Consider the following 14830-nt stretch of genomic DNA (forward strand, 5'->3'; position numbering starts at 1 on the left):
ATTTCGTGGCGTTTAAGCCTAGAAAAATGCCTGAAAAAACAGAAGCTTAACGCCTACAAACATCCGCCCATTAAAATAAATGAGAAAAACAACATTTAGTTCATACGGGGCGTCTTTTTACGCCGCTGTTTTAACACACGGAGCGTAAAAAGAAGTAGCATCTCACTTGAGGCATATATTGGAGCCAATTTTCCCTTGAATACCATGAAAAACGCCTCAAAAGAAGCTCCATTTTCAGCTTAAAAAACTGCATACCCTTATATGCTCTACTGTGCTATTATTGAGTTCAATGTTTAACCCTTTCAGAACCAGACTAATTTTTGTTTAAGATTTTGTTTTTTCCTACCCGCCTTAAAAAAAAAAAAAACAACTTACTTTTTGGGGAATGTCGGGAATTTCGATCACTTATTACATTTTTTTGTGGGTTGTAAGTGGGGGGAAAAAAAAACTGCAATTCGGCCATTTTTACCTTTTTTCCCCCGCTACGGCGTTCACCGCATTAGAAAAATATTTTTATAGTTTGGGCATTTTCGGATGCGGGGATACCTAATGTGTTTATTTTTATATGTGATCTAGGGAAAGGGGGGTGATTTGAATTTTTATAATTTTTTTCAATTACTTTTTTTTTTTTTTTAAATCATTTTTTTTATTACTATTTTTATAGCCCACCTAGGGGGCTTGAACCTGCGATCATTAGATCGCTTATGCCATAGACTGCAATATCACAATATTGCAGTCTATGGCAAAATTAGTGCATGGCTACAGGCAGGTCTCAACAGCAATCTCCCTATAGCGGGGCTGGGAGCGGTGACAAGGCTCCCAGCTGCTATAGGAGTACACCAGCTCCTGCAATCGCGCTGCAAGGGAGCCAGTGACCGAAGTAAAAACCCCTTAGATGCCAGTGGTCACATCGGACACTGGCATCTGTGGGGTTAAATGCCTGCGATCGCAAGCTTTGCAGCTGGGTCCCAGCGCAACACAGCAGAAACCCAGCGTAATTTTTAACACCCTTTTCCGGACGTAAATCAGTTAAGAGTATACTCCCTCTAGTGGTAGCTGCAGATAGACAGGATGCGATTTTCTAAACCTATGGGTCTGCAGAGGATTTAGAGCAACAAACCGCTATAAAAATTTATTAAGAAATTAATCAGCACACAATTTTGGATTAAAATAAAATGTCTAATAGAAATAGCAAGACAGAGAATTTGTCTCAGTAGGATGAGCAGGGGCAGTTACAAACCTTAAAACGTACCTGTCGTTTCAGGGGACTTTTCAGTATATGTTGTCATGAGGAATAACCTATATCTGCCCATTATGACTTGTATCCTAAATTTGTTGTTTTTTTAGCAATTTTACCCTCTGCATGCCCTCAAATTCTCAGTTTTTCCTGAGCCAATGAGTGGTGCTTTACTGCAAAAATATCTACCATAGCACACAGAAGAGAACATCTTGCTCTTCTGTCTCTTTTTAGAACACCCTCAGAACTGGAGGATGGAGGAGATTATACAGCAGTAATGAGAAGTGTAGCTGTGAACCCAGAACTGGGGTGACATAACTCTTACCAGCAGCGTCTGTCTCTCTCACTCTGCTTCTAGTCCCTCCTCACCCTTCCCCTCTCCATAGACTTCTAGGGGCAGGATGTAACCTGATCCTTCAGTGAGCTGATAGTCCATCTCATCTCTCAATACAGATTTTTAAGTAAATGCAGAGTGAGTGAACATTTAGGAGAGGGAGGGGTGAGGGGATCCTGATAAGTGGAGAAAGAGGAATATTCTCTAGTAACATATTACGAGGTTTCTTAGATTTGCTTATACTATTGATTTATGCAAAGTTTGTTCAAACGACAGTGCCCATTTAAAGTGCTAAATCTGCTGTTTATGTAAAATTGACACGTGAGAGTATATTTAAAGGTTACCTTAAAACCATTATTACTGTTCCAATGTATCTAAAATAAAAAGAGCAAATATACAAATTTTCTTAACTAAGGGTGTGTTTAACATCAGCGTCAGGGTTCCGCTGATTGTTTCCTCGGACAGAAAGGTTTGACGGAACCCATCAACTGAAAGGCAAACGGAAACCATAGCTTTCGTTTTCATTACCATTGATTTCAATGGTAATGCTTCCGTTGTAGATAGTTTCTGTTTGTCTCGGTTTCGGAATGCTTTGTTTTTTTTTGCGGAAACAATGGATTCAGTCAATAAAATATAACATGTGCCTCACATTAGAAAATGGAAAAACTTTTTTTATATTATTGGCATAGTATCATTTTGGTATAAAGAATCGCAATACTACAGAAAGTATCGGTCCAAAGTCTGGTATCATGCCAACCCTAGATTAGACTACACAGGGTTGGTCTGTTACGGTGATCTCTCCCCCAGTACAGCCTTTCAGTTACCCCAGGGTTATAATAAATGAACTTTTATTCATGTTTTCACTCCCACTTACCAATTAAGGTAGCAAAACACCTCGAATAGCTGTCGGCTCACCGCTCATTTGTCCGACAGCTATTCCTCTCCATACATGCTTTATTCAGCTAAGCTTGCATGTGTACTCAATGGGGAGAGGGGAATAAGCTGCTGCCAGACACCACGGGTGACAGCTTGTCTAACTTGAAAACAAAGGATCGGGCAATTTGAAATTCAATCGACCAATTATTTTTTCCCCAATATCTGCCAAATGAACGTCAGCCAAACATCCAATACATATGAGACGGATGTCCGGTTCCGCCGAAATGGGAGGGTTTAGATGAAAATAAGTCCATTGTGTGTCCGCATTTAGAAAGGGTATGTGCCCTCTGATTGGCACATTTTTTTCTACTAATAGTAGAACAGTTGCACATCTACTCCAGTTAGCCTGACGGACTTGGCTTTGACAAAATACAGTTTCTATGTATACAGGATACATAGAAGCTGTATCTTATAAAAAAAAACTGTTAAATTGACTTTTTTTATAACACAAAACATTGATTTGTCCCTTTCAAAATGTGTACAATGCCTTTAATTTACCATTTAAAATGTTAATAATGGTGTTTTCTTTAGAATGGAGTAGAAAGGTAAAATTCTTTCCATGGTCACCCCACTGCATTCTAGAGTCATTAGTGTAGTCCGTTACCTTACTCCTGCAGCTACCTGTATCTGCCTTTTCCCCGTTTCTGGTAGAAGACTACACGCGCTAAATATTGTAGTGGAGTCCCAGTCTCCTAGCTTTTGTTTTATTGCTCTCAGTAAGAAACAAAAATAGCCGTCTTGTAGATATACCTTTTAATGGCTAGCAAAAATTATGTTAAACAGCAAGCTTTTGAGACTACTTAGGTGTATTTGTCCTAGCTTTTGAGTATGCATTGTCTATTGTGACAGGCATATATTGGCAAACCCAGGACTAGTTTCTTATCAGGGGAAAGCAGCCAGCTACAAGACAGCCAAAGTGCAGTTTACTACCCTTGGAAACAAAGAATGCCATTTTTCTGCCATACGAACCACCAACATAAAATTGAAGAAACAAAAACGTAAACGTGCAAAATAAAAAAATGTTCTTTACCACTTGTCAATGTTAACATGACAAACTTGTGCCTTAAAGAGGCTCTGTCACCAGATTTTGCAACCCCTATCTGCTATTGCAGCAGATAGGCGCTGCAATGTAGATTACAGTAACGTTTTTATTTTTTTAAAAACGAGCATTTTTGGCCAAGTTATGACCATTTTTGTATTTATGCAAATGAGGCTTGCAAAAGTCCAAGTGGGCGTGTTTAAAGTAAAAGTCCAACTGGGCGTGTATTATGTGCGTACATCGGGGCGTGTTTACTACTTTTACTAGCTGGGCGTTGTGTATAGAAGTGTCATCCACTTCTCTTCACAACGCCCAGCTTCTGGCAGTGCAGACACAGCCGTGTTCTCGAGAGATCACGCTGTGACGTCCCTCACAGGTCCTGCATCGTGTCGGACGAGCGAGGACACAGCGGCACCAGAGGCTACAGTTGATTCTGCAGCAGCATCAGCTTTTGCAGGTAAGTAGCTACATCGACTTACCTGCAAACGCCGATGCTGCTGCAGAACCAACTGTAGCCTCTGGTGCCGATGTGTCCTCGCTCGTCCGACACGATGCAGGACCTGGGGCAGGAAGTGAGTGACGTCACAGCGTGATCTCTCGAGAACACGGCTGTGTCTGCACTGCCAGAAGCTGGGCGTTCTGAAGAGAAGTGGATGATACTTCTCATCAGAACGCCCAGCTAGTAAAAGTAGTAAAAACGCCCCGATGTACGCACATAATACACGCCCAGTTGGACTTTTACTTTAAACACGCCCACTTGGACTTTTGCAAGCCTCATTTGCATAAATACAAAAATGGTCATAACTTGGCCAAAAATGCTCGTTTTTTAAAAATAAAAACGTTACTGTAATCTATATTGCAGCGCCGATCTGCTGCAATAGCAGGTAGGGGTTGCAAAATCTGGTGACAGAGCCTCTTTAAGGAGAACATTTTATAGTGCCTGATCAGCTACTGGTCCTACGATTTCATAAGCTGAAACTCACTTTAACAAGTCCTCTCTGCATTGTTTCTGAGGTGCAAAGCAAGCAACGGCCCAAACTTTGATTTCAATGCCAGCATAAAACTGCTTCCCTCTCATGTCCCACACCCCCTGGTTTGGAGTAGCCACAGTTTTGTTCTGGAGAAAAGAAAAATAAATATTAGTGTGCAAATAATGTTTCAGCAACCAATAAACATTTTCCCCTTAAAGAGGCTCTGTCACCACATCTTAAGTGGCCTACCTCCTACATAATGTAGGTGACAGCAGTGCTTTTTATTTAGAAAAACTATCTATTTTCCCCACGTTATTAGCGATTTTAGCTTTATGCTAATTACTTTAATGCCCAACTGGGCGTGTTTTTACTTTAGACCAAGTGGGCGTTGTACAGGGGAGTGTATGACGCTGACCAATCAGTGACCAATCAGCGTCATACACTTCTCTCCATTCATTTACACAGCACATAGGGATCCTGCTAGATCACTATGTGCTGTCTTATACTAACACATTAACGATACTGAAGTGTTTAGACAGTGAATAGACATTCTACGGGATGTCTATTCACAATCCCTGCATTTCGTTACTGTTTCTCTGGTAGTTACAGCAGAGCAAGCGTTATCTCGTTGTAACCTGTCATCTACAGCGTAATTTTGCGAGATTACGCTTGCTCTGCTGTAAGTACCACAGAATGAGTAACGTAGTGCAGAGATTGTGACTAGACAGTGAATAGACATTCCGCGGGATGTCTAAACACTTCAGTATTGTTAATGTGTTAGTATAAGACCGTACATAGTGATCTAAAAGGATCCCTTATGCACTGCCTAAATGAATGGAGAGGAGTGCTTGATGCCGATTGGTCAGCGTCATACACTCTTCTGTACAACGCCCACTTGGTCTAAAGTAAAAATACACCCACTTGGGCGTTAAGCAACTCATTAGCATAAATCTAAAATCGCTAATAACGTGATAAAAATAGATGGTTTTTCTAAATATAAAGCACTGCTGTCACCTACATTATAGCGTCCATATCCTTATGTAGGAGACAGGGCACTTATGTGGTGACAGAGCCTCTTTAAGTCGTGCAGGTTACTTAATGTCTAGACTTAACTGCTTGCCAAATAAGAAATACCCTTTAAAAATAATGGAAATTACAAAAAGAACCTAAGTAGTTAATGGGAAGGTATTATACATTTTTTAACAAACATTTTTTCAATTTGTGTTTTCTTTGGTTATTCTCCCCAAAAAAAATTGTGAAAAAAAAAATTCTTAAAATATTCCAGTTTTCACACTGGACACTTAAGACAATAGGCACTATAGATCTATAGATCTTTGGGCAGAATTTTATCAGAGCGTAGGGATGCACGATGCATCGAAACTTCGATACGGTTTCAAAACTGTGCATCCCCAAACGGTTATGTATTTCGATACTAAGCGGTGCGGCCGCACCGCTCAGTATTGTAATACATGAATGTATGAGAGTGGGGCTGCGGCTGTGTAATACAGCCATTGCCCCGCTCCCGAGTCCTGACATGTGCGCGCCGTCAGGATGAGGTGATGCGACCAGCGCTGCATTAATGAGCGGCGGCACTGAAGACAGAACATGGCGGGTGCTTTGCAAAACACCCCCCTGTTCTGTTTTCAGTTCCTGCGCAGCCGCTCATTAGTGCAGAGCCGGCCGCATCACCTCATGCTGACCACGCACGCACTTATGTCAGGAGCGGGGCAATGACTGTTACACAGCCGCAGCCCCGCTCTATAATGGTGGAGATCAGAGAAACCTCTCATCTCCGCCGCTATTCCCCTGAATGCTGCGATCACAGCTGACTGCAGCATTCAGGAGAAAGTGAGAAGGGGGGATGCCCCTGGATCGCGTCACAGGGAATTCATGTGACTTGATCGAGGGACATACCATATATGGCCAGACAGCCCAGGGTCTATTGATGGACCCCAGGGCTGTCTTACCATATTTCCTGTTAGGGCACACTTTGGTATGTCCTAACAACTGCCTGTGTACTATACATACACAGGCTAATGTACTGGCATATATCTGATATATACCAGTACATTCAAGTTTAAAAATAAAGTAAAAACAAAGTAATATTAAATTTAAAAAAATACACATAACTTTTTTTTTTTTACAATAAACATTAAAATAAGTCTCAATACATAAAATATACACATTCCGTATTGGCACGGCCGTAATAACCTGCACAACAATTTTTTTGCGTCATTTATGATCTGTGCGCTGTAAAAAAAAAAACAAAAAAACTTTTCACTTATTAATGTAAGGCACGAGGTGTGATGAATTTAACCTCCATGTGCCTCACATTAGTAGTAATTAACCCCATCATGTACCTTACACATTAACCCATGACAGAGAAACATAATGAGGTTAATTACTATTAATGTGAGGCACATGGAGGTTAAATTCATCATCACACCTCATGCCTCACATCACAAAATGGAAGAAGATTTTTTTTTATTATTACTGTTGGCAAAGTATCGCTTTGGCATCGAAATCGCAATACTACACAAAGTATCGGTATCGAAGTCCAAATTCTGGTATCGTGACATCCCTATTAGAGAGTGGGCGAGTTAATAACCGCTCTATTGTACAGTTTGAGACCTAGATAAGGTCCCTTTTTGTCAGGCCGATTAGCGAGCAAATGAGCGTTCACAAAACGCACTGGTTTCCGATCATTGCCCTGTGTAAACAGGGTAACAATCAGCTGATGAACGAGCAAACGCTCCATCGACTGATCGTATGGTTTATGCAGCACAAAATATTATAGTCTTTGGTAGCACATCTCACTGAGCAAACAGGGAGACCTGCTGCCGACATGATGGAAACATATGGGGACGGGCAATCATAGTAACGTGCGCTTGTCCCCATACAGTACTGATAATAGCTTCTTGTGGAAGGAGCAAACGAGCGCCGATCAATGAGCTGTCTCGTTTATCGATGCTCGTTGTTACGGCCATAATGTGACGGTGTTAAAGGACCCTAAGGCAGGATCGCAACACTACACACAGATAAGGCACTATATACATCTGTCACTCCCTGGTCTCTGGGGGACGAACTCCATCACGTCCTGGAGACTGATCTAGAAAACGTTGCTGCCAATTAACACCCATTGCTTTCAGCGGTGATAAAGGACACCCATCCTGCTGAACCTGCCATACAGACAATACAGGAAGAAAGTTTGTGCCTCCAATATGGAGCCAATTTAAAAACAACACACATTATTTCACTTCTACATACTTAAAATCTTACTAACCACTTCCTGCCCTGAGGTGTAATAGTACAATGCCGACACCCAGCTTTAACAGCCGGGACTGGAGGGGAAAAAAACCTCAGTTTAACCCCTTAGATTCCATGGTCAATAGAAACCGCAGTACCTACGTTTTGCGGTGGTGCCGATGGACTTAGAGGGACCCCCCTCCCTCTGTAAGCCCATTGGCACCCCCACAGCATGATCGCGGGGTTCCAATTTGTTGCCATGGCAGCCAGGCACTTTCCAATTGCCCCTAGGTCTGCAATGTATGAGAATAAAACAAACAAAAAAAACAAAAAACGTTACCTTACAAAAAGCTTCATAATTGAAAAATTATTATTCTGGAAAAATCTACGCCGAATGCCGCTAGATTTGGCTTCTGATGACTGATCCCATTCTGGAGGGACGTCAATTAAGCCAGGAGGGGAACTGGCCAGCGTCACTCCGCAGAGGAGCAGCACCTCCCCTATGACATTTTTCACCTAATTTGCATCCACAAGCATATACAAGGGCATCATTGGGCATCTATTACAGTCCTGGATAACCGGTTGATGGTGGGCTGCTTGGGGACCTAATCCTTCTGAAAGGTTGCCTTTAAATAAATAAAAAAACTACACAATTGATAACGCAGAATCCTTAGGTCACCCGTTCTATGAAATTAAAACATTTATCCTGAATGGTAATTGCTGGTTAATTTTTTTTTAAAAAAACACTAAAGCAATGGCCAAAGTTGCTGTTTTTAAGTCATCTTGCCTCCCAGGAAAAAAGTAATAAAAAAAGAGAAAAAAATAATAATAAAAAAAAAAGTTAGCAAAAGGCCATTTGTAATCCGAGATATTTATGAAAACTACAACTCGTCCAGCAAAAAATAAGTTATGGCTCTCACAATGTGGTGGCAAAAATAAATGTTTTGGGTATTGTCATGATTGTCTGACAGAATGAAAGTCATTTATGGTGCGATGGAAACGCCGTAAAAAAACAAAATCACAAAAGACAAAGGAGAGATTTGCGTTTTTTTATCCATTTCACCCAAAAGTAAAATAAAAAGTTCTTCATAGCATTTGTTATGACTTATTATGTAGAGAGGAAATATAAATAATTGCAATTTTAAAGGGAATGTGTAGTCAGAAAAGGACATTGAAAATCAGGTTATTAGTACATACATTTTTTTTTAAAACATTGGTGGCGCTTACATTTTTATATAACTATCCACATAGAACAAAATCTTAAAATATTAGTTTTTCACGCTGGCCACTAGAACAGTCACAATACGATGATATTTCCTGCTCTCTGTAGCGCATTTGTCATCTTTGCTGTACATATAGGCACAGGATGAGGAGTGAATAACCGCTCTATTGCAATACTGGAAGCCTAGGAAAGGAAGGAGAGTAACACTACACACAGATAAGGATCGGTATGCATCTCCCCTGGTTTCTACAGGAGGAGCTGTATTCCACTTCATGGAATCCGTAAAAATTGATTTGATTTCTCTGTAAATTGACTCCCAGGAAGTACTGCTGTACTGACTACACAGGAAGCACGCGTCTCCAATATGGCTGCCCCAGGGAAGGAATTACAAAAAATAAAAAAGGAGTCCAAACATTTATGTACTTAAATCTAATTAATGACTCTTAGGCCTCATGCACACGACCGTATTTTTTCCCACCCGTAAATACTGGCGTAAATACGGGTCCGGTGTCACACGTATTCGACCGGTTTTGCACCAGTATTTACGGACCCGTGCCCGTAAATATGGGTCCGGTGTCACCCGTATTTACGGGCACGTTTTTGGCGGCAAAATAGCACTGCACTAATTGGCAGCCCCTTCTCTCTATCAGTGCAGGATAGAGAGAAGGGACAGCCCTTTCTGTAATAAAAGTTAAAGAAATTCATCACATCCAGCCCGAAATCCCTGGATGACGCGGCAGTCCATGTGACCGCTGCAGCCTGTGATTGACCTGTGATTGGCTGCAACGGTCACATGGGCTGAAACGTCATCCAGGGACGGCCAGGACGTCGGGCCGGATGTCGAGAGGGACGCGTCCCCAAGGCAACGGCCAGGAGACCGGACTGGAGGAAGCAGGAAGTTCTCGGTAAGTATGAACGTCTTTTATTTTTATTTTTTACAGGTTGCTCTATATTCTGATCGGAATTTACTGTCCAGGGTGCTGAAAGAGTTACTGCCGATCAGTTAACTCTTTCAGCTCCCTGGACAGTGACTATTTACTGACGTCTAGCAACGCTCCCGTAATGACGGGTGCACACATATAGCCACCCGTCATTACGGGAGCCCCATAATCTTCTATGGGCTGTCCGTGCCGTTATTACGGCCTGAAATAGGACATGTTCTATCTTTTTCAACGGCACGGGCACCTTCCCGTAAGCATACGGGGAGGTACCCGTGGCCAATAGAAGTCTATGAGCACGTTATTACGGGTCGTAATTACGACCCGTAATAACGGGAGTTTTTACGGTCGTGTGCATGAGGCCTTAGACTGGGTTCACACAGTTTTTTGCAGGCAGAAAATCTGCCTTTAAATTCCGCTTGGACTTTTGAGGCAGGTTTTGCTCTGCGGGAACGCAGATTTTTGCTGCGTTTTTCACCAAGTCATTGAGCTCTACGGGCAAAAAACGCAGCGAAATACGCTTTCTCTGCCTCATATTGAGGTCAATGGGAGGTCAGAGAAGTAAACGCCTGAAGATAGAGCATGTCCCTTCCCCCCCCCCCCCCCCGAGAGCCGTTTTTTCCGCTCGTGGGAAAAAATTGCCTCTGCCTCCAATTGAAATCAATGGGAGGCATTTTTGGCACGTTTTCCTAATCAAAAACTGTGTGAACTGACCCTAAAGGGAAGGTGTCGTGTATTTAATTTAAAGAACTAAACTAGGCCGCATTCATTAAATTAGATACATTTAAAAGTAATGAAGTCAAACTCTTACCCGGCCGCCATACTGAAGCATGGGAGCTGGAAGCACCCTGCCAGTGAGCTCTGTCATTTCATTATGTACAACTATACCAAACTCTTTCAGATATGGGTCTGGTCCTCCCACCATGCTATTACTCTTCACCTATAAAAATAAAATGATATATTACATCTATACCAAACAACTTTGAACCAAATACTTACATTGGCATTCTATAATTTTGGACAACAGATGTTGCCCGTGTGTGCGTCATCTGACTTGCTAGTTGGTGAATCGACGCACAAACATTTTCTTAATGACCAACTTAAAACATACCACATTTGATATCTACACAAAACAGATGACCCAGACATAGATTACAAGTACGTTCAACCAAAAATGAAACGCGACAGTACTTATGAACGCTTAGGCACTGCGCACGTCTGATGTATATGTCAGGAGGATACCTGTAACGGAAGGCTGGGACATATCCCACTGTAAAAGCCATACAGTGGGATACGTCACTCATAGCCTACCATCGTATTAAAAAAAAAACCTGTATACTGCATAGTATACTTTTTTTTTTTTACAATCTGCATTGAGCCAGGAGCGGAGATGAATAGGAGAGGGGTGACAATGCTTTAAAACCAGGGAGAGAGGATGGCAGAGCAGGGCCAGTTCAACGAGTGGGCAGCAATATTACACAATTGTAAGGAAAGGGGAAATCACTGAAGTCCCCCTGAATGAAGAAAATGCTGTGATCAGAGTGTAAATTCCTTCCAGTTTCTAATGACCCGATTGATCTGCGACCTTGCTGATCGCTTGTGACAAGGTGTCAGCTGCGCATTGCCTGGTGGTGATCCTATCGGGTAAATCATTCACTGATCACAAAGCCTGCGGGTTCTACCTGTCTGTTGCTGGAAAGCTGTCCGCAGTTCATAAATGGTGTCTGGACGGGGTATGTGGGCACTGTTCAGTGAGTGCCAGGTGTCTGTTGACCGGGGGCTTCAAGCCTTTATTACTGCTGTGCAGCAAGGCCCATTGTTCTCCCCTGTTCAACGTCACTTCTCATAACGAGAAGAACCCCTCCCACACTATGAATAGGACTCACCAGTCCATGCCCAAGGATGTAGCCCAGACAAAGGTAAACCCCTTGTGTGTCACCTGCCGTACTGCTGACTGTCATCCCACTGCCTCTCCCCCTCTCTATAGAAACATATGAGGCCGGGTGGTTTGGCCAGTGCCTGCCGAGCTGGGAGAAAGGGCAGTCATGGTGGGAAGCAAGTAGCTGGAAGGTGAACAACTTTGTTACCACCCCTCTTCCAAAGGTGAGGTACAAGTTGGGAGGATCTGCCAACATATACCTCCAACGGGGGCTGCAACTTATAGCCAATCCCAAAATACAAGAGCTGCCCTGTAAAACCTTGTATGGCGGTTGCTAACCTCAGATGGTTTGACTCAGTCCCCTTCAGTATTCACAAAAAACTCCAATGAGTTGAAGCAGGACTCCATGATGTATATTTCAAAATCGCTTTAATCACCCATTGTTCACAGAGACAAAGGGTGATTAAAGCAATTTTTTATTTATATCTTCTTGGAGTCCTGCTTCAACTCATCAGATTTTTTTTGTCCCTATTGTATAGGCACATAGTGGGATATGTCGTCCAGGTGGTCCGATTGTAAAAAAAATACATATATTGCAGGGTATACGGTTTATAGATGGAATAGAGTAGTCTACTACGCTGTACCATATCATTTTTTTTGTAAACGTAGTAACTATTTTAAGTCTTCCTGCAGTTTCTTACACAAGAAGCTGCTCCTTGTCATCCATATAAGCACCCATGGACTTTATATCTATTAGCCAACCAAGCACAGAGCCTACGAGTCTGTCTGTATGCATATAAACCTTCCCCACCCCATGCCACTCTCCGCTCTCCCTGGGAACCAATCACTGGTGCACAACCATCCTTGAGCCATTCATCTTTGTGCAGAGGCATTGCTACTTGAATATATGTCTGTAGCTATTGTAACGGAGAGCTGGACATATAGCCCTTGCTAATCGGGAGTTATACGCTCATACTAATAAACTCCACACTTTGATGACCCCTCTAGAAGTACCCACCAGCCTGCTGATCTCTTCTTGTCGGTCTGGGGCAGACCTGGCAGTTGCTTTGATCATAGTTGAGGTCTGGTTATCAGTCAGTTTCTTAATGCATCGTTGTCCAGCCACAATGTTACAGACCTAGGAAAATGTACAAATAACTCTTGTGTTGAAAAACAATCCTTTATAACACGATGTGCTACGTCATATAGAAGTACTTCAACATGAGATTTTTTTTTCCTGTGTGTTTTATTACTTCTGAAACCTCACATTGTCAGAGAAGAGAGATGAAAGTGCTGAGCAGGCCAGCTACAAGGAAAAGTTTTGACTTTCAAACGTCACACCAGATTAGAGCATCATATAACTTTCCACTCCCATTAGCCAATAGAACACATCGGATATCTAGCTTCTATTAACCTCTTCCCACTTAGGTAAAGCATAACAAGTTGCAGGTGTCGGCCGACAATTCAATACGAGCGTGATCCAGCTGATTTAACCCCTTAGATCCCCAGGCAATAGCGACAAGCATCTAAGCCATTAGAAAGAGAGAGAGCGACCCCCTTTGACGGCCCGAGGTGCTGATGGTTATGGCAGCCTTGGGGACTAATGAACTCCCCCAGGTCTGCAATCTTTGTGCTCCTATTAGGCCATGCAGAGGAAAGGCTTAACAGGAGCCTGTAAAAATCATGATATACTACAATACTGCAAGAAAGAAAAAAAAATACTAAATTGGCTTAGAATACAGCAACACTAAACAAAATTTTAACAATTCTTTTTTTTCCTTGTAAAAGTAGTAAAACAGAAAAATAAAAAAAATAATTTTGTATCTAATCTTTTGACCTGCAGAATATAGTTAACATGTCGTTTTTACCGCATGGTGAACCAAAAAAACCAATTGAGCGAAACCTATTTTTTTCCCATTTTACCCTACAAAATATTTTTTTCCCCAGTACATTAAACAGTACAAAAAATGGTGCCAAAAACTACAACTCAACAACAAGATGCCAAAGGCAAAAGCGACCCTATTTCCCAACTACCATTAAATTGTATTTAGAATCTTTAATGTGCTATTACAGCAAACAGACATACAGACAAAACCAACATAAAAGGTAAAATTATCAATGCATGGATAGGGTCAATAGCCGTTCGTGGTTATAGCAATGTGCATATGTGCATGCCGTTTGGATAGTCCCTGTCGGAAACAGTGTGCCGATTGTATAAACAATAAATGTAGCAGTGACACGTGTGTCTGTCGTCCGTGTCTACAGACAGACTGATACAGCAAGCACCGACACCGACAGCGTACTTCTAGGCAGTAAGGTAGTTAAATTGCTAAATTGCCCTAATACCAGCATGTATTAAAATAGAACAGAGAGCCCCCCCGACATGTTTCGCTACTGAGTAGCGTCCTCAGGGGTTCATGGGGCTACCGTAGCCCCATGAACCCCTGAGGACGCTACTCAGTAACGAAACATGTCGGGGGGGCTCTCTGTTCTATTTTAATACATGCTGGTATTAGGGCAATTTAGCAATTTAACTACCTTACTGCCTAGAAGTACGCTGTCGGTGTCGGTGCTTGCTGTATCAGTCTGTCTGTAGACACGGACGACAGACACACGTGTCACTGCTACATTTATTGTTTATACAATCGGCACACTGTTTCCGACAGGGACTATCCAAACGGCATGCACATATGCACATTGCTATAACCACGAACGGCTATTGACCCTATCCATGCATTGATAATTTTACCTTTTATGTTGGTTTTGTCTGTATGTCTGTTTGCTGTAATAGCACATTAAAGATTCTAAATACAATTTAATGGTAGTTGGGAAATAGGGTCGCTTTTGCCTTTGGCATCTTGTTGTTTAATTGTTATATTAGACCTGCCAACTACCAAGGGTCCAAACCTTTTTTCATTTTGCAAAAACTACAACTCGTCCCACAAAAAAAAACAGGCCCTCATACGGCTATCTCAATGGAGAAATGAAAGAAAAAAATCATGGCTTTTGGAAAAACTATGAAAAACAA

The 14830-nt window shown here is 42.0% G+C and overlaps 1 protein-coding gene across 1 annotated transcript in view; it reads right to left on the reverse strand.

Moving 5' to 3' along the window:
* Positions 1-14830, reverse strand: part of LOC142742993 (protein argonaute-4-like) — a 67063-nt gene that overhangs the window by 19807 nt on the left and 32426 nt on the right. Inside the window, 3 exon segments of the mRNA XM_075853300.1 lie at positions 4530-4663; positions 10735-10863; positions 12821-12940. Coding sequence (XP_075709415.1) covers positions 4530-4663; positions 10735-10863; positions 12821-12940 — 383 coding nt within the window.

This window comes from Rhinoderma darwinii, chromosome 2 (assembly GCF_050947455.1).
Source record: "Rhinoderma darwinii isolate aRhiDar2 chromosome 2, aRhiDar2.hap1, whole genome shotgun sequence".
Classification (NCBI taxonomy): domain Eukaryota; kingdom Metazoa; phylum Chordata; class Amphibia; order Anura; family Rhinodermatidae; genus Rhinoderma; species Rhinoderma darwinii.